Source organism: Excalfactoria chinensis, chromosome 12, assembly GCF_039878825.1.
Source record: "Excalfactoria chinensis isolate bCotChi1 chromosome 12, bCotChi1.hap2, whole genome shotgun sequence".
Taxonomy (NCBI): Eukaryota; Metazoa; Chordata; class Aves; order Galliformes; family Phasianidae; genus Excalfactoria; species Excalfactoria chinensis.
The window spans coordinates 1,501,930-1,523,817 of NC_092836.1; the positions used below are offsets into that span (position 1 = coordinate 1,501,930).

The 21,888-nt window shown below is 41.7% G+C and overlaps 1 protein-coding gene across 2 annotated transcripts in view; it reads right to left on the reverse strand.

Moving 5' to 3' along the window:
- ITPR1 (inositol 1,4,5-trisphosphate receptor type 1) overlaps window positions 1-21,888 on the reverse strand; it is a 151,040-nt gene that overhangs the window by 84,598 nt on the left and 44,554 nt on the right. For both annotated transcript variants that reach the window (XM_072347531.1, XM_072347530.1), the window contains exons 11-31: window positions 21,304-21,348; window positions 18,720-18,874; window positions 17,999-18,098; window positions 17,395-17,555; window positions 16,541-16,682; window positions 16,071-16,229; window positions 15,377-15,549; window positions 15,001-15,120; window positions 13,504-13,698; window positions 11,439-11,690; window positions 9,998-10,139; window positions 8,949-9,102; window positions 8,450-8,637; window positions 7,110-7,248; window positions 6,218-6,272; window positions 4,810-4,975; window positions 4,530-4,700; window positions 3,346-3,411; window positions 2,365-2,502; window positions 729-854; window positions 165-365 (exon numbers count right to left, since the gene is read on the reverse strand). In XM_072347531.1, coding sequence (XP_072203632.1) covers window positions 165-365; window positions 729-854; window positions 2,365-2,502; window positions 3,346-3,411; window positions 4,530-4,700; window positions 4,810-4,975; window positions 6,218-6,272; window positions 7,110-7,248; window positions 8,450-8,637; window positions 8,949-9,102; window positions 9,998-10,139; window positions 11,439-11,690; window positions 13,504-13,698; window positions 15,001-15,120; window positions 15,377-15,549; window positions 16,071-16,229; window positions 16,541-16,682; window positions 17,395-17,555; window positions 17,999-18,098; window positions 18,720-18,874; window positions 21,304-21,348 — 3,048 coding nt within the window. The remainder of the gene's footprint in view (window positions 1-164; window positions 366-728; window positions 855-2,364; window positions 2,503-3,345; window positions 3,412-4,529; window positions 4,701-4,809; window positions 4,976-6,217; window positions 6,273-7,109; window positions 7,249-8,449; window positions 8,638-8,948; window positions 9,103-9,997; window positions 10,140-11,438; window positions 11,691-13,503; window positions 13,699-15,000; window positions 15,121-15,376; window positions 15,550-16,070; window positions 16,230-16,540; window positions 16,683-17,394; window positions 17,556-17,998; window positions 18,099-18,719; window positions 18,875-21,303; window positions 21,349-21,888) is intronic.

Sequence of the window (21,888 nt, forward strand, 5' to 3'; positions counted from 1 at the left end):
GGTCACAAAAACAGCCTGTGCTTTCTGGAGCTGTATGCTCTTTTTGCATCGAGAGAGCTGTCAGCTTCTTGGCAGTCCCAGAAGCGAGAGGATCAATTTGTCATTTTCACCAAATGCTATGTGAAAACTTCTGTTCAGACCTCGCAAATCTCTGCAGCTCTCACCTCAGCCATTACCATATCTTGGCATTTCTTAATGAATTTTCCTTCCGCCTTGACAATCGTCTGCAGGAACTTGATGTACTGAACATTTCTGCCATGTGTTTCTATACAGTGGACAAAGTGTTGAACAACCCGTTCATTAATCTCACTGCAAAGCTGGAAGTTGTTCATGAAAATGTGCTGCATTGTTACTGCTTCCAGAATCTAATGAAAGGGATGAAAGAAAGAAATTAGAAAACAAACAAATCACCAAATCCACAGAGAGGTCAGGATAAAGCCAACACCCCTGCAGGGTGGCTGTATAACAGAACAGACCACTTCCAAGGGGCCAGTCTTTCAGCACCATGCCTTGTATCCCAGCTTATTTAGTTTTAGCCCGCTTCAGCCTCCTGAACTTTCTATACTGAAATGGTCCTAAACAAGCTTTGGAGGCTTCAGAAAGAAAACTAAGTGTGACCCCTCCAAGCAATCCTCCATCAGAACAGAACCAAACGTAATTACCAAGGACAGTCCATTCACTTTTCTCTCTGGAAAAGAAAAACCAACATGGCATGAAGTTATTCTTACCCCTGGGTTAAGGAACAGGTTTATGTGCTTGTGCAGCAACGCCTGGTTCTGTTGGTTCCCAGCACAAAAGTTCTGTAAAAACTCGTGTGCAAGCTTCATTATCTCCTGCATCCTCGTGTCTTCAGCCTGTGATTGCATGACAAACATGATGGGGTTACAAAGAATCTGAAGGTTCACTTGCAGGTGAGCACTTAGATGAGTCCCAGCTCCAGCTCTGCAAGAGAACTGTCACGTATCTCTCTCTCACACTCCAAAGAAAAACAAACCCCCACCCAGTTCATAGACATTAGGGATGAGTTTGGCCTGCTTCACAGTTCTAAAGATCATCAAAACTAAAGACCATAATAGAAGTTACAGTAGTTTATTCTTTAAAATCACAGACTCCACACCCAAGCCTGCCAGCAACGTGCTTTAGTCACTTTTACACTTCTGAGCAGAGAAGTGCACTGTCCAAACCACAACACATCATCACCTTGGGGCTACCAAGGAAAACTGCCACGTTCTGCTGAAATGCATTTTAGCAGTGACAGATAGGTAGGTCATGGCAACGAGGAGATGGAAAGTTCTTATTGCAACAGTTAAGTCCAATTCATGTTTACTGGAATGTGCACACTACTTGCATGCATCCAAGCACAGTTCAGGAACCAGTGCCTTTCCTCTGACATCAGTGTAGGTTACTGATGGCAAAAAATGCAGTTTGGAAAATCACTGTTTTTATTCTTAAGAGGCTTCATACATTTCCAAGGGTGTAACACCCTCTCCACACTGCCTGTTTAGGAGCATATTCACAAGTATGGGACAAAATGGCAACAAGAGTTATCAGAGGGGCTGTTTTTTCTTTAAAAAATATGGAGCAAGACAGTGAGAATTAACATTATTCAAAGCTCCTGCCTAGAATTACTGGTTTTCAGAAACCTGTGGAGTCTGGAACAGAGAACAGCAGACTAAATGGTAAAATGTGACAAGGTCCGTCACCTATCATTGATAAGTACCTGTCGCCAGAGACTAATGGGCACCAGGGCAATGAACTCGGGGTGTGTTCCATCAGCACAGTGCAGCGCAATGTGTACAGCAGCCTGGTCTAAGAGAGTTTCACTTTGTACCACTGACACTACACATGGCACTCTGATATGTCTAATTATGAACTGCAGTTCTCTGCTGGTTAGCCAGTTGGTATTAACTCATGCCTAGAACGGACTCTGGGACTGTAACTGGGAGGCAGGGGAGTTCTGCATTCTGTGTGTAACTACTGGGCAGATCTGCTGGTGTACCCTATGGGGAACCAAGCTGCCTTGTATTCCCAGGATGGCTGTCATAGAATCATAGAATCACCCAGGTTGGAAAAGACCTTGAAGGTCAACAAGTCCAACCACAGCCAAACCATAGTACCCTAACTCTAACAACCCTCTGCTAAATCATATCACTGTGCACCACATCCAAACAGCTCTTAAACACATCCAGGGATGACGACTCAACCTGGGGAGCCTATTCCAGTGTTTAACTACCATTTCTGTAAAGAAGTGTTTCCTAATGTCCAACCTACAGATACTGCACAGCAACAAGGAAGACTTGGGTGAGGTATTAAAAGCCCATCAACCTAACATGAAATGAAGTGGTAGTTGTACAGAAACCCAACCTTTTCATATGGAATCTGCAGCAATTCAAGCACAACTGCATGTGCTCCCATGTTCCTCAGCAGTCGTTGCTGCTGCTTGCGGCTCTTCCGGACCGAGGCGCTCTCCTGGACACACAGCTTGCTGAGCCGGAGCAGGATCTGCAGAAGAGATTTGCTTTAGAACAAGGCTGTGTTTCAGAAAGTGCCAGGTGGCTCCCAAAGAGAGCTAACAGCAGAAAACACATCTGCATCAACAGTAATGGTTCTACTGAGCAAAATCAAGTTTTGCAGCCTCAAGATGAGGAGTTAAGACCGGGTCAAAGCCTGGTTGCTCCTGCAACAGCAGTGGGAAGGCAGAAGGACTGAGCTGCAGCTAAGAAGCAAGAGGCAGCAGCCCCTCTCCCAGGATGCAGCAGCCAGCACAGTGCTGTCACTGGCACAGGCAAGGGAAGCAGTGAGGCAACAGATGCATCATCACATGTGGTGGTTACTGGCCTGGGCACCATCCACTTCATCTGACTAGTGCTGGTCTTACAGAATTTAGCTGTGTAAAGTGAGGCTGTGCTCCACAGCACAGCGCTGCAGAAAGCCCATCACCAGAACACAGCAGTGCCAGTGCATGCTCTCTGTCTGCTATGTTTGAAATCAAATTTCATCAGCACAGTTTTTGCATGTGAACTACTCAGGGCAGAACAATTAAAGTAGCTTCTTGACTTGTTTACTTCCTTTATATCCCTTAATAGTAAAAATATTGTGTTACCATTGAAACAGCAACAAAACATTGTCTTTCTCATTAATCCATTCTTAAGGAAAGAACACACGTCGTGCTTATTATACTCCTGGCTTCTCATTCAGGTTGGGATACGTTATTACTCAGCAAATAGTTTCCACATTGGAAGAGTGACTCAGACTTTCCCGGGTGTCTCCCTCTGACTGCAGTCAGCTCTCCAGAGCTGTGTTACTCATTTATACTTCCATTTAACTATCAAGAAGCAGATTTACCTCTTTTACTACGCGGTAGTTGTAGCTGCTCGTACTTTCAGGCTTCTGTGACTTGCTGTGACCTTCCTGTGGATAAGAATCAGACAGTTTATTAGACGCTTGCTGTATGCAATTTGTGAGGATTAAAATTACTGTTCTAGGGTAGTGACTGCTCTCTTCCTGGAAAGGGGTGTCAGCCTTCAGTTTGCTGACAGCCTCAGTCTCAGAAAAATATGTATAATTATCTTGTCAAGACCTCTGTAACATAAAATAATGTGATGGTGGGATAATTTTAGAGGCAGTAACCTCCTGTCCTTTCCTTCATTTGCCATGTTCCATCTGTAAGCAAGTCCTCCCCCATCAAAAACTCTCTCTCCCCCCTCACTGTCATTGCATGAAAAGCAAAAGATATCTAACTAGGCACAAGAAAAGCAATCAGTGAATTACTTGTACTTCCAACAATAAATGTTCATATCCCAGGGACTATTTCTTGTATTCTTTCATCCACTGTTTTCTATTTGATTATAATGATACTGAGACAAAGGCATTTAATTAGTTATAAGCCACATGTATGTACTGCAGGAGCCCGGTACTGCCAGGCACAATAAAGCAGCAACATTTAACAGGTTCTTTAAGCACTATTCTCTGCCATTTAATAACAGTGCATATTTAAAAGTGAAAAATAGTCAGTATTTAATCAAGTCTTCTCTCTACACTATTGTATGTCATATGGATATGGTGCTTTAGCATATTCTGTACACCTTAGCGTTCTTTATTAGCTTCACTAGTGGACTTGCTATAAAACTCAACACAATTAATAAACACACCATGCTAATAGCTACAATAAAGTCATAAGCAACCCCACATTATATGTGCATATAATTTAGCCAAAGGATACAGAAAAGAATCGCTTCTGGTGAGAGTAGGGTCCATCTGACTGACTTTGGGTGCCAGAACCCAAAGTCAGAACCTGAAGTTGATATTTTAGCACCATCAGCTAGTTCTGAGTAGTTTCTATTTGAGACTAACTGCGATCAGCTGGTCTATGTTTCCTTCTAATTCTTGCCTTAGTGAAAAACCAACAGACAGCACGACCAGGCCGTGCAACTTGCTGACAAAGATGCTCATCCTAGTCACAGTCCTGGACACAGCTACATTCTCAGAAAATATTAGCATTCAAATCTGGAGAAGCAGAACCTAATTACCTCTTTTTTCTTGTGTTCATTTTCACCTGGCACTCCATCCATGGTCTCATCAGGGCCCTGGCCTTTGTACACCCAAAGCTCGGATTTTTCCACAATAGACCTCAGCTGGTCCAAATCTTGTTTTATCTGCTTGTAGTTGTCAACGTCTTGGCTGGTAACAAGCAGTTGAACCTTACATGAATGCAGCCCATTAGTCGCACAAAAAGATTTTTCATTCTCTTTTTTAAACTACAATGCATACATCCAAATGAAGAGCAATGCTTTTAATGAACACACATACCTGCTTGAAAGCTTGAAGAACTTCTTGTCTCTGACTGAAGTGCCGGAAGAGAAGCTGGAGTGCCCCGGAGACCAGCGGAGGATAATCATGCATCGTTAAATGCAACAGAACCCTGAGGAATGTTCTGCCACCGTGATCATCCAAATCCAAAGGCGTATTCTCCTCACTGGAAACAGAGTGTAGGAAATGACTAGAATATTGGGCTTAACATTCCAGCAGCTTTCTAAATCTAACATGCTGTGGTGGAGAAAAATCTCTCCCCTTTTTTTTTTAATGAGTAGAATATTTATCAAATCAAATGCTCTACAAAGACATACAGATCTGTTTCTTCTTTTGGTGCTGCTTATTTGAAAGACTATTCCAGAATCTCATTACTCACAGTTCACTCAGCATGCAGCAGCGTGCAACCTATGTTCTTCAGGGACAAATTATGACTACTTATTTGTCCCCATGTCAGTCGTATCCTACCGCTCAAACAATTCCTGCCCATTCCTAATAGTATCCTTTCTATCCGCAAAACACAACCATTCCTCTGCATCCAGGTTGCAATACCAATTATGCCAAACACTCATAATTTTCCTCTTCTCTATCTTTTCTTGGTGTTTCTTTTCTGTAGGTGATAAAATATCCCTTTTTCATTTCCTTACCAGTGAGATTCTGAATCTCAGATTCTACTTCCAACCAAACACACACACCTGCACTGCCAATTCAGGTTATTAACTCTGCAAATGAATCTCCCTTCCCTCATTTAAGAAATCGGTTATTTCAGGTTTACAGAAAGGAGCTTCACCTCCCTGAACAGCTTAAGGGCTATTAGAATATACACTTCATGGTGATCCAGCAGAATGAGTGGGTGAAACATCAAGATAAGCCCAAATACTTTATGTCTGTCACTGATGTTACATCCTGCTATTTAAGGGTATAAGCAACTCCAGAAAGAAAGCAGGTATTGAAGACAGGGCTCGTTTTGTTCTGTCACGCATATACCATCTAACTCTGCATTATAAAAAAATCAAGCATGGCTAGGTATATCTGCCTCAGATGCCCCAATCCTTCCCTATACAAACTTTTCCACCTAAGATTTTACAGCTGCACTCAGCTTACATGCACTAATGTTCCAGCTTTGCTTTCACCCAAACAAGCAAAGCACTGCAGCAAGGATCTTTTTTGACTGAAGGACCACCTGTACCTTCCCCATGGCCTTTAATTTAAATGGACATTACTTCAAGCTGCATGAAGGGTATTTCAGGAAAACAAAGCCTACGCAACTGGGGCAGCTGTTCTCAATCTTTTTCCATTTACCACCTCACTTGCAATTGCAATCCACAGTCCTTATGAGCACACTGGGGACTGCAGCCTGGGAACTGCTGAGCTACACCTCGGTTAGCACTACTGAAGAGATACTTTCCTTCCACCAAAGATTCCTTCAGCTTGTTCTTCAATATGTTCAAAGTCTAGGGCTCCTAAGAACATAAGAGCAGACAAACACGCAGTGTCAGAGTTGCACCAGAGATGCTTTTTCAGTCTAAACACATTTTAAACCACAAGTGTTGATGTAGGTGTATGCGAGAGTCACAGAAAACCGAACGGAACACACACGTTACTGAAGCAGTATGTTAAGATAACTTAAGAAAATACATTATCCTGCCATCAGCTCACAAACTGAACCACTTCAGCCACATTCAAGCTTATTCTTGTCAATTTTCAGATTGCACCTGCATCATTCCAGACACCGATGGGAAATGGTGTAAGTTTCAGAGGGGTCATCCACAAGGGACACTTGGCTACAGCTAAAAGTTCCAAAGCACTGGCAGCAGTACTCATAAGGCTCAACAGAAAGGGCTCTGTGTTTTTCTGTAGAAGGTATTTATTATTTTACTGGCATTAATTATTACTCCAAAATAATAAAGTATTACTTTAAGTATTACTCCAAAAGAATAAAGTATTTTTTTTGCAGGAAGTTTGGCAGCTACATATTCTTCCCTCTCTGCTGCCCCATCTCTCCAAACAGCAGGAGTTACAAACATCAGCTTGAGCTGAATGCCACTGGACTTACAATTTATACATCAGTTAACTGACACGACCTACTCTTGGGTACAACAGGCAGTGAGGTAAAAAGAGCATTTGAATAAAAAACTGATGGTAAGTACAAAACTGAGACTACTGATGTTACCAAGCAACCTCCTGTTTGCACTGCTTCTGTGGGACCAATGTTCACACACCAGAGCACGAACCTGAACTGTTTACTAAGACTAAAGAACCTTTCCTAACACAAGCTCATTCTTTGCAAGGTAACTAACCTGGAACATTTGCTGGCATTTCTTGACTACTGCTTCCAGTGGGTGACTCAGCCATCTGGGCGTTGCTTTCATCAAATTCATGTTTAAATATACAAAGTAGGCAGGAGATTCTGTAGTCCAGTCTCACATTCAAAATGAACTGATGATACAGAAGTAGAAACGTTGAAATAGCCTGTCTGTTCCCAGCACACACACAGACCATTTACACAACACAGAACCTCCCAACACAAGAACGACGTTTTTAAAACGCGGATGTAGTTTGGAGAAGAGGTATGTGGGAAAATGCACTGCAGTGCCTTCTTTAATTGGTTTTGTTTTATTCAATCCCAGAATTCATCAGCTTTCTTTCAATGACTTCAGTGAGTACAATAGGGACACAGTAACAAAACCTCACAAGTAAAAGCCTCTGCAGAGTTTTGATTCCTCACTGCTGCCCAAACTGTGCATCCTCATGTTTGAGGGAAAATGCTTACTGCTGGTTTGAATAATGTATGGCACCAGGGTAATACTGGTACATTAAAATACCCCACTGTGACATGCCAGGCCGTATGAGAGAAGTTCTCAGTTTAACTAAGATTAGAAATGGTGAAAGGAAATGAATCAAGCCTCCCCTACGTGCTGCATCTGTTGCTGAGAGGAAGGGCATGACCTCAGATGCAGCTCTGTGCAAAGCCTCCCACGGAGGGCAGGGGGAAGGTACACCATGGCTTTCCTGCTGCTCTGCATGCTTCCGCCCACACGGCTTTTTCAGCATTTTGGCCTACATGAACTTGCCCATGAAGTTCCCAAAAGTTCTCAACTTGTGCAGTGAGGGAGGGAAGATGGAGCTGAGCGCAGTATTTTTGTGTCACATCTAGACAGAGATGCGGTAAAGGGGAAAACAACTTCTATCTTCACATCCTGAAAACTGAGGGGAAAGAGGGAAAAGCCAAAGAGGGAAGGGACTGCAAGAGACTGGCAAATATGCAGGCATCAACTGTTCAGGCCGATAGCTGTCCAGAAACAAGCATCAAGCATAACTCCCCTCCTTGGGAGACTTAACGACATGGTCCTGGAGATCCAAAGTAACTAAGAAAGTGCAGGGAGCAAGAGCCCTCCAACAAATCAGCCATTCACGTGCCACTGTTAAATACACAGGAGACTGCTCTAGATTCAAGTCTGCTACATGGTTTCAGTCACTGCATGATATTATCATAGGTGCAATGAGTGCTCCATGCCTGAAAAAGTTGCCCTTGTATGTACCTCTTTTCAAGTGTCACAAGTCAGAAGTACATTAAATGGTCACATGGCAGTGTACTGGCACTCAAAGACAGAACAAGATGTCCACTAGTTTGTGATACCTGCAGTATTTCAATGATCTTCAGCTTCGTATCCATCACCAGGATGTCCTCCTTCTCTGGCTCAGTCTGCTTGACATTGCCCTCAGGAGCAGCAGCAAGTGGTGTCATGGGCAAGAACCCCCCACCTCTCAGCACCACCTGGGTCATCAGCTCGCCGACTCCATGGATCGATCTCATCACATTGCTCCCTTCAGAGAGGTAGGTAAACATGTAATTATGTTGGCTTAATGGGACTGCATTAACAGGCCAAGGACATTTCACATTCTACAAAGAAAACTTGTCTCAGCATTAAAGGCAGCCAGACACCTAACTCCCTGGAACAGGTAAAAGTCCATAGGAGCAATGCTTCAGAACACACATGCTTGCTCCCTCTCCCATCACAGACATCACCCTGCTTTACAACCAAGCCACAGACAGCACTGAGTAGAAGGTCTTGAAACCAACTAAAATTTTGAGACCAACTCAAACCTGGTGAAGAACAACCATTTCTCAGCCTTACCTTTGCTTTCCTCGCCTTTTGCCATTTTGGTAATAGGAAAGATGGTAGTGATGTGCACACAGTCTAATATAGCAAGGAGGATTTTGGTTAGCCTGAGGAGGTCACAGAAGTTGTAGAAACCAAAATATATCAGATTTCTGGCTAAGTTAACCACCTACCAAAATAACAATAAGAAGTCTGATCAATACTAAACATTTTGCTATAAAAATCAAGTTTTAACAGAGTGAAAAAAAAAAATCAATAAGGTGCCTGTGAGTCATATTCTGGTTGTGATACCTCATAATTCCACAGAACACTGTGTAGTTTCTGCATGTTATTAGAGTTTTCTACTTGCTCACAAATACAATAATGCTTGTGGCAGGAGTCTCTAGCTACAACTCACGTTCTCTAGCTACTGTATTCGTCTGATTACAAACAGGCTGAGATAGGTCAAGACCAGAAGGTGGGTACAAATGCTTCTTATGACTTCACATGACAAATAAATATATATGCCATATCTATAGATTACTGATACTAAGTTTCCACACAAGTCTACCCACACTCTGCTTCACAATCATCACAAAAATACTTTCACGTGTAGAGCAAATATTGAAGGTAGACCAATCAGCTCAAGTGTGTTTCTCCACTTAAATTATCATATGTTTAAAGCAATAGCTCAAGAACACTGCTGCATGCACTCAGTACATCTGATTGCACAGACAGACTACATGGATTGGACAATAAGCCACAGAATACGGCACTGTTGTCTGCACTGGCAATACTGTAAGATGCAGAGAATATCTGTGCCTTAGTTTTACTGACTATTGATGCCAGGAAAGCTTGCCTTGGTAGTAACACACAGCACAAAAAGTAAATCAGCCGCTGCAGTCCTAAGACATAAGTTCACATTTCTTAACTGCATTTCAAGAGCAAACTTCAGTGGATGCGTTTGCATGAGAGGAGCGCACCAGGCAGGGCAGCTCAGTGCTGAGTGCTGCTCATCTTTCTGCTGCTGAAAAAGAGCACCAGCATCCCACAGAAAACGGTTAATATCAGAACTGGATAACTACCTCAAAAGTGAGCTTATTCTTCTCTTTATCAGAGAAAGGGAATCTCTGACACACCACGTCTCTTAAATATTCCTCCACAAATTCCATCGTTTGTGCAAATCTCTCTTTAATTTCATCTTTGGAAGTTCCGCTGCTATCGTAGCTGAAGAGGAAAACAAGCAGAACAAACAGAATTTAGCATGCACGTACACAGGGCTCTTCCCCTAGGAAAAGTTAAAGGCTCTTGAACAGCTTGTCCAATGGGCAGAGTCAGGAAGCTGACACCAGACTTTCCTGGCTTTTGCTGATTTATCCCATAGGGTCACTTTGCACTATTTAAAAGTATCCAAGAAAAACAAAACAAAACAAGAGTTTTGTCCCAATAAAGTTGTTTGTTTGTTTCTTACTGCAAACTGACAAGCAGCGTGCAGCGCTCAGGAGAAAAACTGTAGCCAAGATTTGCTGCCTGTGGATGCAAACTTCTCTCCTAATACAAACAACATGCATTCATACATTCATACACTTGATTTTTTATTTCTTTCTAACAGAAATGTTGTTTCTCAGTTTGTGTAGAGAACTATAAATAAAAGAATCCCCACAACCTTCCTTTAACAACCGTCTGCGCATCACTTAAGCTCATCACTGTTCTATTTTGGCATTTATGGTTCACTACGAGCTACTGCATTTTCTCATAAAAGACGAGGTTAATAAGGAGAGAAAGGAAGAAAACCCAGAACATGAGCACTAATACCAAAAAGAATCAAATTCCTAATGGTTAACATGATTGTCAATGCCCATTTCCTCTGACTGAAGAAAATGAGCTTTGGTTTGTTCAATTCTGCTCAACTGTTGTTAAATCATTTCTACTATAAAGAGGTGATAAGGGTCTGCAGTCCCTTTTGTTTAGCCTTTCTATCCCTGTATCAGAGTATTTTCCATTGGCGATTAAGCAGCACGACTGTATCCAGCACATCCCTTGCTTCTGCATCTTCCCCTTGTTTTTGCTATTGATGGCACTGTCTGCTGGATGGACAATCAGCTTTGAAGAGTCACTGCTCTGATCAAATAAAGCAAGAAGGAAACAGCCCTCTCCCCCTTCCTTGCTTCCCCTCCCCAGGGTCACTGATCACATCACCCCCATGGAGAAACACCACAGTGTTCTACAGAAACACCACCCTGCTTTCATACCTTACACCACACAGACAGGAAGGTGGTGGTGTTATTTTTTCTAACTGAAGATCCTCTCCAAACATCACAAGCAATGAATCTACTACATGGCTTCAATTACAGAACTACTGAGAATAGGCTAAAAAAAAACAAACCAAAACAACCAACAAAAAAGCCAATATCAAGCAGTATCAAAAACCCATTAGGATTGATCTGGTTTCATTTAAAAATAGTAATAATAATAATAATCAAGTGATGGAATTTCCTTTCCCACACCATTCCAACAAGTACTTACTCATCAATTGCAATTTCAGAAGGTATCTCAGACCACAGCCGTGCGTACTTCACTGGTGTAACTTGTTCTTGGGGGTCACGATCAACATGCATGTGCAGCATCAGCCGGCAGAAAGAGGCTCTCAGATCATATGGCAAGTTTTCATCAGACATGCAGCGGAGAATGAGATCCACATCCAGCTGGCCAGAAATTTCATTTATGGCTAAGTACTGTCGATCAAGGCACATTCTAGCAAAGAGGTTTAGCTGGTATCTTCAGGGAGAGGGGGGAAACACAAACAAGCATTTCCAGAACCATCCACTGCCTGTAGCATTGATAAGCTGTTATATATGTTACCAATGGATGAAAGGTATTTACTAAACACTAGTAAAAGCAGAAACAGTGTAAAAATAAAATAAAAGGGTTCTTCATTTTCCAGAGTTATACAAAAGTAATAGTATTAACAGAAGTTATGTAAGAATCCAAAGAACACTTAAGGCAGCCCAGCCTGGATACTGGAGGACATGCAACACTTCTCACTAACGCTGATGCCATGGTAGTTCACCGAGGAAGAACAGAATGAACTACAGAATCCTTAAAAGGCTCATGGCTTAGAATTACTGAGCTCAGTTCCCTCCAGTCAAAGAGATGGTAACCGAAATAAACTATTCCTTAGCTTTTCAGCCTGCAAGAGCAAATAACTGGCATTTAAGTTATGCACATTCAACAGACTGATCACTAACCTTTAGCCATGAACATCTAACATTCAAGAATACTCATACAGACTTGTGTTGAACAGTGTCAACTGTGAGATTTCCTAAAGAAATGAATGTTTAATTTACAACAGACTGCTCTTCAACCACAAGCACTCCTCTTGGCAGTTTAACCCAACTCTACACTAAGTTGTAGTGGAACAGGTTGCCCAAGGAGGCTGTGGATGCCCCATTCCTGGAGGCATTCAAGGCCAGGCTGGATGTGGCTCTGGGCAGCCTGGTCTGCTGGTTGGTGACCCTGCACACAGCAGGGGGATTGAAACTGCATGAGCATTGTGGGCCTTTTCAAACCAGGCCATCCTAGGATTCCAGTTGTTTTAAGCACATGTATAAGACTATAACGTGGGCTAAAAGTAACTAACACTAGTGATTCTGCTTAGAAGAAGGTGTCATACAATCCATTTTGAAAGCAACTACATTTTTTATAAATTGAAATTATAAAAGATCATCTTTTAAGTTCAGCCCTTCAATAGGTTCAATTAAAAACACTTTGGGAAGTCTGCTGAAATTATTTCAGTGCAGGAGATAATGCAAAAAAGAAACAAATTGGTACCAAAAAAGCCCTCTCTGTACTCCCTGTACCACCACAGCTCAGTCTGTCACACTGTTTTCAGAAGTTTAAAACCCAGACACAGGAATTTGGTCTCGGCTGAAACTTGATCTTACACTATGCCAAGAACTCAGTGTCTTGTCAAGTCATCTGGAAACATCACATTAAAAACTGCTAAAAGCATAGCTCAAACTGCACGAAAGAACAGTGCATTAATCAAACCTAACTTGTGGCATTTTTTTTTAAGCTCATAACTGCCCTGCTGAATTCTGCAGCACTACTGAACACTTTGACTGCAGAATACTACAGGAGTACTAACTACAGAAGGCAGGGGGTAAATAAGTACTTTTTCTTTTAATCAAAAGCAAAACCTTTTGTACACTGAAATCCATGGTGCTTATTCACCCCCAACTACCATTTTAACACAGGTAACCTACACAGTTGGCATACAGACTGTGATAACATCCATTTGCATGGAAACCAAGCAGAAACACAGGCACTAAGTGGCGTGCAAGTTTAATGCGCTCTAAGCCTCAGCTAATCTTTTCAAATCAGTTTAAACTTTCCCACACTGATAATTTGATTTCTAACCATGAACCTTAAGCTTTTAGCTCATGCCTCAAAGAAAGACACTTTTTAATGGCTATTTCATCCACGAACCCAGCATCCTTTCCCCAAATTTAACTGAAGACTATATACTGAAGGCTTTCCCCCACAACAATTTAGATGAATTTGCTAGCAAGCTACTGCACATGCTGTTAACCTGTAATAGCTGAGCACGTCCCGATCTTCCTTCTGCCCTTCTTTAGCATCCTGAGCCAGCTCTCTGATACTCTTACTGCGGATTTCCTTGTTACTGTCTCTCCAGAACAGCCACACTTCTTCCTCATCTTCTCCAACTTCCAAGGCATTTTCTCCACTTGACACTTCTTCAAATTCGAATCGGGAGAGGACCAGCCTGCCAGAATGAAGCGTAGTTAGACTAGAAACTGCCAAGACCCATGCAAAGCTTTCAGAACATTCTTTCAAGACACTTGCTGAAACGTACTGGTGATACAGAAGTAATTTTATGATCTCACCTGCATTAAGAAAACAAGTTTTATTCTTGAACTAGGCCAAGTAAAAGTTGAATATCATACTTGTTCTGCAGTAGCAATTTACTACATAAAGACTTTGGGGTTTATTATTAAAAGCATTGGAGTGAATTTAGATTGTAACCTTTCCATTTGACTCCAAAAAAGATGAATGGCACATACACATTTCAGCTCCACTCAACTGATGAGGCTAAAGAAACAAAAGGCATTAAGGCTGGCTTTCAAGAAACATCTTCCTGGGACTGGTTCAAACAAGGAAGATTCAACAGACATTTCATTCAACGAACAAGAAAGATCTGGTGAACAAAAATATCTAACATTTGATCAGTACTAGATCCCATAAATACCAACTGGATCAAAACTTACCTGCTTATGTGACAAAGCTAGAAGCAAATCAGCCACTCAAAACTAAAACAGTAACTGTGCTTTCTTTTGCTGAAAAACTAGAAGCCACATATATGAAAAATGCAAATCAAGTATATGAGATAAAAACAAATAAAATATATGGCAAAACTCCAAGGGTTGGTGGAAAGTCTTTAAGCTTTGATGAAGAGAATTACCTCCTCAAGGATATTCTCAGCCATGTGGGGTTTAGGGTATAATCTGACAAAGGCCCGTTTCCCTTTTACAGTATTTAGATAATGATTATTCAGTACATGGGATAGGGTACAGATAATCTCATCATTAAAAAAAAGACAACTGGGACTTGGTGTCTGCAGTGATGCTCCATCAGTGGCAGGGCAATGCAGAAAACTAGGGACCAAAACCCTACAGCAGCGGGAGAAACTGGTGAGCAGAGAGGCTTCAGCTTCTGCTTTGCTGCAAGCTGAGTGCAGGGTCTGTGCACTGCCTAAGAAGTGCTCAGACAGCTCAGAGAGGGAAGTCTGAGACCCAGAAGAGAGCTTATGGAATGCCATACACCTTCCTGCAAGGTCTTCTACTTAAAGGAAGAAAAACATAAAATATTAGAAAGGAGTCTCTGACTGCAGGTCTGAGAACACACACTGCAGACTTCCACAGTCATCAGTATCCATTTATTGTGCATCCAAGGAGGTCTCCACACATATTTAACTGCTTTCTCTAGATGTGCCAGAAGTGCTCTCGGCTTTGAATCCCTTCCCTTCTGTTTCACACTAGGAAAACCATCTCTAAAGGCATTGACTTACTTCGTTTCAATGAGTATGTCTGCATTTGCTGGATTCAGTACGGCTTTACAAATCAACTCCTGTGTTACTGGAATAGACTTGTTCATGGAAACGCACAGATCTGAGAGATAATCCAAAAACCTGTTGCAAAACGTAAGCCAAGAGAGTATCAATCCATGCTGAGGTTTAGACTGAAGCAATCTATATTTCAGACAGAAAACATTCAGAACTCCGATTTAACACTACAGAGTAAGACCGCTGCCTTAGCAGGAAGTTATGGCAAATGCCAAAAAAGAAGTGAACTAGTTGTGCTTACTTGCCAGTAAGTTGACAAGTACAGATTCTTCACAGAAGACTGAGAAAACAGTAATTGTGTACTTAAAAATACAGATCTCACCTGGGCTCCCTATTTTTCCTCACAAGACTAACAAAGGTATCAATCTCAGCAGCTGTGATGTGTTTCTCCAGGAGCTTGCGATTGTTATGAAGCAGTGCTGTAATAGTGTCCTCAGCCAAGACATCATAGCCAATTTGTTTCTGCATGAAGCCAAATTGCTTTGCAATGTATTCCTTTGAACCAGAGGGAAAGAGAAAGGTGATGTAATTCCTTCTCAGAATTTCAGAAAACAATCAATAACAAAACAGCAAGACATTCATTAACTCCATCATCTCAGTCAGCTGGATTCCAATTGTTCTTCCTTTAAAGTCTTAACCTCTCCCTCACTCCTGGACTAGATACCAAAGCATTTCTCCTTGTCTGAGTCTGGTTTTAATAGCTAGAAACCAAAAAAAAGTGCATCCTTAGTTCACAGGCCGACTTGCAATGGAGCTTGTAGTATATAATAGTGAAGATGATCTTTAAGTTCACCTGGATTTTCAGCAATTCCACTGTTTTCTCAAATCCTCCTTACAAGTATTGCCAGTTACTCTGCATATCACCTCCAATAGAGTCAAAAGATGACAGTAAAATTAAACAATCTAAACATCTTGCTGACCACCCAATCACACCACAGCATAGCAGGAGCGATGTCAATGCTTTTTGGAGCAGGATAAACGTTTGCACCACTGAGAACTGCAAACATATTCCAAACCTGATTCTTCCTGTAATCCTGCTGAGAATGCCTCAGCACCCTGTAGCAGAGCCGACATATGTGCCTGAATGGAGCGTGTCGTTGGTCTCCAAGCTCCTCCAAGCGCAGCATGGGGCCATCGCCGCTGTCCGTGAATGGCGCTTGCAACAACTTGAAAATCTACAGATTCATGAAAACCCAAAGATAAAATGCCATGAGGCACTGCCTTCATTTGATTAGAATTAACATAAAGGTACTGTGTCAGCATCTATGGATTTCAAAAAGATATGTCAGAAACACACAAGATCATCACTATATTCTATCATCTTTTCTTCTAGCAATTATATTCCCAGAGCCCACTGCCAAGCTGCCCAAAGCTGGAAACTCAGCGGATCCTTTAGTCCCACCATTTTGGCCAGGTTCTCTACTACTAGGATCTCCTTTTTGACAACCCTTCCTGTAGGCAGAGTTTAGAGAAAAATGCAGTCTACCTGCTTTAGAATATTCTGTTCTCTCATCAGTTTTTGCCGTTCTCTATTAGGTTTAGAAAATACCACTTCAAGGACGTCTTGCCCAGAATTAGTTCCACCAGTAACAAAGTAGACCAAATCCTCCAACAATTTGGTAACAGATCTACAGGAAAGTCACAAGTTGTTAATACGAGACTACATATTCTATCTGTTAAAAGAACAATGACAGCGTAAGGTTACACAGATTTCACAATGTTAAGTGACAAAAAAGAAACGTTAGAGACTAACCCAGACGCTGGACAAAGCACCAAGGTTTGCATAAAATTTGCCATTAGGAACCAGTGCTCCCTGCTGTTACAGCCTGTTACTGTTCAATAGTCAAACTACAGAAGCATTAAGACAATGATGCTACGTTTAAGGCATATTTTTTATATGATCACTAAGTTTTCAGCAGTTCTTTTGAATTGCCAGAAAAAGAAAACAGATCAGGTTATAATCTCCTCGAGGCCAAATGAAAGACACTGCCTATGGAAGCACACGGGCCCCTGGTTTTACATGGCAGACTGCACATTCTTTTTGAGTGGCCACATATTTTTCAAAGACATTGCCAGAGGATTTGCCATAAGTCATATGTTCACTCTTCACAAGATGGATTATAAATTCCCACACTCATTTTGCAAAGCCCATCAAGAGGGGCATGCTACGGATTATTCCCCTACTTTCACAACAGTTCCCATGCTCTCACTTCACAGAGTGACAGTGAAGGGGTGACAGAACACCACTTGAGAACCTCTACTGTGTGCACATATCAATAGTAAAGGAAGCAGGTATAGAGTAAAGCAAACATTATCTGAACCAACTTCTTGTTTCCTTACCGTCTTTCATTCTGGGTTATTGTTCCCTTTTCCAGTTTGCCAGCAATGGAACCTAACACCTTACTTGCATCATTTGCAAAGTCCAAGTCCCGAACCTCTGCAGGAGAAACTGGTACTATAGCAAAAGCTTCTTTGTCCTCTTTTACTGGAGAAGTACCAATCTAAAACCCAAAGAAGTTTTATTATCAGAACAAAAGGCCAAAAAGCAGTAACACTTATATGTGAACAACTAACAAAAACAAAAAGCCACACTGCTACGCAGATTCACTCAGACAATATGAGAACAGAACTCTGTATAAGGTGTGGTGTTCCTATAGGTGTTCCCAAATCAAAGAAATCTCAGACTGTGATTGCAAAATGTTGCCATAAACAGGAGAAAAAAATCTTCCATGTACTGACTGCCATATATCAGAGATTTAACAGCAGAGATATTAAGCTACTATGAAAGCCGAATACTTTGTGTAGGCACTGTTATACTGTAGGCTGTTATACTGTTTACTGTTTGACAAACTGAAGTCTCAAAGCATTGGAATTCCTACCAGCAACATATAAGTGTAAGTATACTAATAAAAGGATGCAATCACAAAAAAGTAACAAGGCTTACCTTAAGCATCACAGGTTTCTCTTCTTCTTTATCAATAGGGATATTTGTACTATGAACCCAGGTGTTAGTGCAAAGGTGTCTAAGTCTGACATAAGAGTTCCTAAAGGAAAGTCAGAAGTTTCAAAGTGTGAGTTGGATTCCCAGGCAAGAAATCTTAGCATTGTTCAAAAATGCAAAATACTGGCAGGATCAAGTGGAAAAAAACAACAAAGAAAGCAACAAAGCTACTACTTCTACCCAAGCTGCCATAACAGAGCTAACTCTTCTTTTCCTTGTTAACTTATGCTAACTTACGGTATCTGATGATTCCCAGAGTCAGGTGGATAAAGTTCATAAAGTGAATATTTCAGGGGAGGAGTGGACAGCATAGAGCCTGCATTCAAACTGCGCATCTCTGAAAGGTACAGTATCTTTCAAGTAGCAAGAGGTACCATAAGAACAGTTTAACTGCATACAACAGAAAATGAAATGCCAAGCACCAGTCATGTCCTAGCAAATGCAACAGAGACGGGGATTGGGAAGGGCACTGTAGGGACCAGACTTCAGCCACAGCTTCTTCACAGGCAAGAAAGATACTTCATCTCTGTATTCCCATCTATAAAATGGGGTTCTGTTACCAATAACTCCACTGTGAAGTACTAGAGTGAAGTTCTAGGCATTATTTCTATATTGATTTGAAGAACCACCTTAATTTCAAAGGCAATTAAATTGTTGGCCATACCTGGGGACAAGGCTGTCCCCTCCTCGCAGGGTGGTGGGGTCCAACTCAAATATGGAGGAGATATCATTTCCTTCGGGCACAGACACCAGAGAATACGCCATCTTCTCCTGAGCACTGCGCAGGCCTCTTCTGGACGCATCCTGCTCAGGGTCCTGCTGTGGAAGAAGTCCCACCACACAGTCAGTTCAAGTTCTCCAGGCCCAACAGCCTAGTACTAAATGGGCTTGTGCCATAATCTGCAGACCTAACTCTGAACCACTCCAGGTCCTGGATAAGATTACTGTGATTCAGGGTACCAGCAGCTCCTCTTGTCAAACATTTCCTTGCTTTCACTAGCATTAATAACTTCTGAGCATTTCTAGATGATATAAACATTAAATCCTAAACAACAGATGCAGTATCTTGCAAAGGGGGCCAGAAGAAACTCAAAACCCCCCAAATCATTCACTGCACAGTGTGTCAGAAGCTGTGACCAGTTCCAGATGATGCACATGTGGTGAGATGGCCACTCTAGACACTACTGGCGTTAGAAATGTATTTGACACAGCTGGAAGACAGGCACCCAAAGGAGGCTGAAAGCAAGTACCAGTCATTTGAGGTCTTGATATAGGGCACTCCAATCCTTAAAAATACCGAATAACTCCCCAGTTGCTTGTGCCTCAGAATACTCTGTAGTTTGCACATTTGTATTCGGTGAACTTGGCTGCAAAATAGTGACATTTAAAGTCTTTGGTTTTGCACATGGGAACAGACAGTTAACTGCACGGAACAGAAATACATGTTGGGAACGTGCCATCAAAAGAAGCAGCAACTATACATCCAAGGGTCCATCTGGAGGCCTTACATCTGGATAAATGTGCTCACTAGGTTTGAATTCTCCAACTTTCAGCAGTCTCCTTCATCCCCACAATAAGTCAATTGCTCTATATTCAAGATATACCTTTGGCACATTAGGAGACAACTGGTCAGTTATAAGAACTGTGACAAAGCTGATGATGGAAACTAATAAACTGGGAAGCAGGAATTGAGACAGTTTAGGGAGAACTAAAACCTCAGCACCAACACTGACAGAAGCAGCCCTCTAATGCTGAAAGGGTGTTAGGTAGCATTACCATTCATACCCACTTAACTGCTCTTCCATTGAGCTATAGGGAGAGAACAACAGCAAAACAGCTGTGCAAAGAAACCTGCACTATTGCAGAGAGTTCACATTTGAATGAATTTGAAGTTAATGTATGAAAGCAACAGTAAGCAGCCCACACCACATTATGAGTGAATGTTAAGCAGTGCAGTAATTTTATGTCAGAAATGAGTTATGTGCTCTTGATCCTTTTCTTCATGGTCTATTTTTGCCACCTAGTGGTAAAAAAAAACCAACACAGTAGGGAAAAAAGTACATCTCTGAAGCCAGTGTGTTACTGTCATTACCGCACTCAAATGCATTAGTGCACTACTAATAGGAAGGATGTCTACAATGACAGTCACATTGATTAACTTTCAAGTTAAGCCAAAAAAAAACCAGTTTAGCATTGTATATTTTCAGTCCTCACTGGAACAACAGCAGTGTGGACTTTTTGTTCATGCTTTTCCCCTCTATACAACTATGTTTACTGAAGACAAGCTGGCAGAAGATGAGTGTTTGCTACACTCCCAAGAAGTAAGGATAACAGTTCAATATCTGGGGGCAAGCGCTAGCTTCTTAGTGGCTAGGCTGTGATGACAAATCCTTCTCAGAGGTAATCTCAACCCTGCAGCACTATCAAAGCATTCACCTCCTTTTAAATACAGGAATAGTTGCTTCTCAGTTCTCAGTGCAGCAAATTTTCCACTACTCAGGATAAATGACCAAGACATTCACATAAGCCTACAACTTCATCCAAGTTAAAAAAACGTAAGATAAAATGGAAAATGTTGTTCCAGTTCTGTTTTCTCCCATTGAAGCAATGCTGTTCCCCTTCAACATCAATGAGAAGCTTCTACTAGTACAAAGCATCAGCACACTCAATCACAAAAACATTTACTGAGAAGGACACAGACTTGGTCTCATGATAAAGAATGGAAGAAAGAATGGCACTGAGATCCTTCTCACCCTGCCATTCTTTCTCTCCAGGCCGTTCAACATAGCTTTCCTCTGACATACTAAAATTAGAAGGTATTCGCGAATTAAACAAGGAGGCCAAGGACAACTGACTGGCACATGTGAACATCCCACTGGGAACACATGACACTTGATGTCATCTTGAGCAACTTGCTCTTCAGACCTATTCAAAGTGTGCTTCAAGAAAGCAAAGGTTTAAGAAACAGGAAGACAGAAAGACATACTACGAAGTGGGAAGGCAAGGGGTCCAAGTACACATGTAACACATGAGTTTGGCCACAAGTGTATTGCTTCTCACTAAAGCCTACTTCAGTTTTTAATATCCATTCCTCTGCATAGGCCCTAACAGCCTTCAGATCACGCTCAATTTCTCAGTGTCTGCACTAGCAACAAGGCCTCGACAATTTATGCACTGGCCAATTGAATACCAGAGCCTGTGCAAGCCCTCTCAATTAGGGGCAAGACCATACTCTTGCCTATACTTACTGAGGATTGACACTCCTGGTCATCTTCCTCATAGTCAGGGTTTACCTGATGAAACAGAATCACAGGCATGTCAAAACTCTAACAGCGCTACAAGTGGGAAACAACCTCAGCATGATCTAAACTGGCTTTGTAAAAGATGAGTTCTACTGTTATGGTGCTACTGGGCATGCAGAATAAATACACTACACAAGCGGATTTATTTCTAATTGGGTGACTGCCTGTCCACAAATTAGACTGTCCTTTGCAAATGTGCAGACAGATGGAACACGCTCAGTACAGTTACTGAAGGAGCAAGATGCAGGTTATCAAGTTCTGCTTTATTTTTAAAATCCCAAATGGAATCCCCAAATAGAAATCACTGATTTGGCACCAGTCATTTAGAACAAACACTTTCCTAACCATGAATCAGGTGAGCAATCCCCTCTGTTTTATTCTGTGTCATATACGACTGCTTTCATTTTGGCTGATTACCGAACCCAAAATGTACTGAAAAAACTCAATACTGGACCACAATTGAAAAGGATTTGCCCTTATACACGTGACAAACTGTTGCTGCTTTTCCAATCTACTCGTTAGAGGAGGATA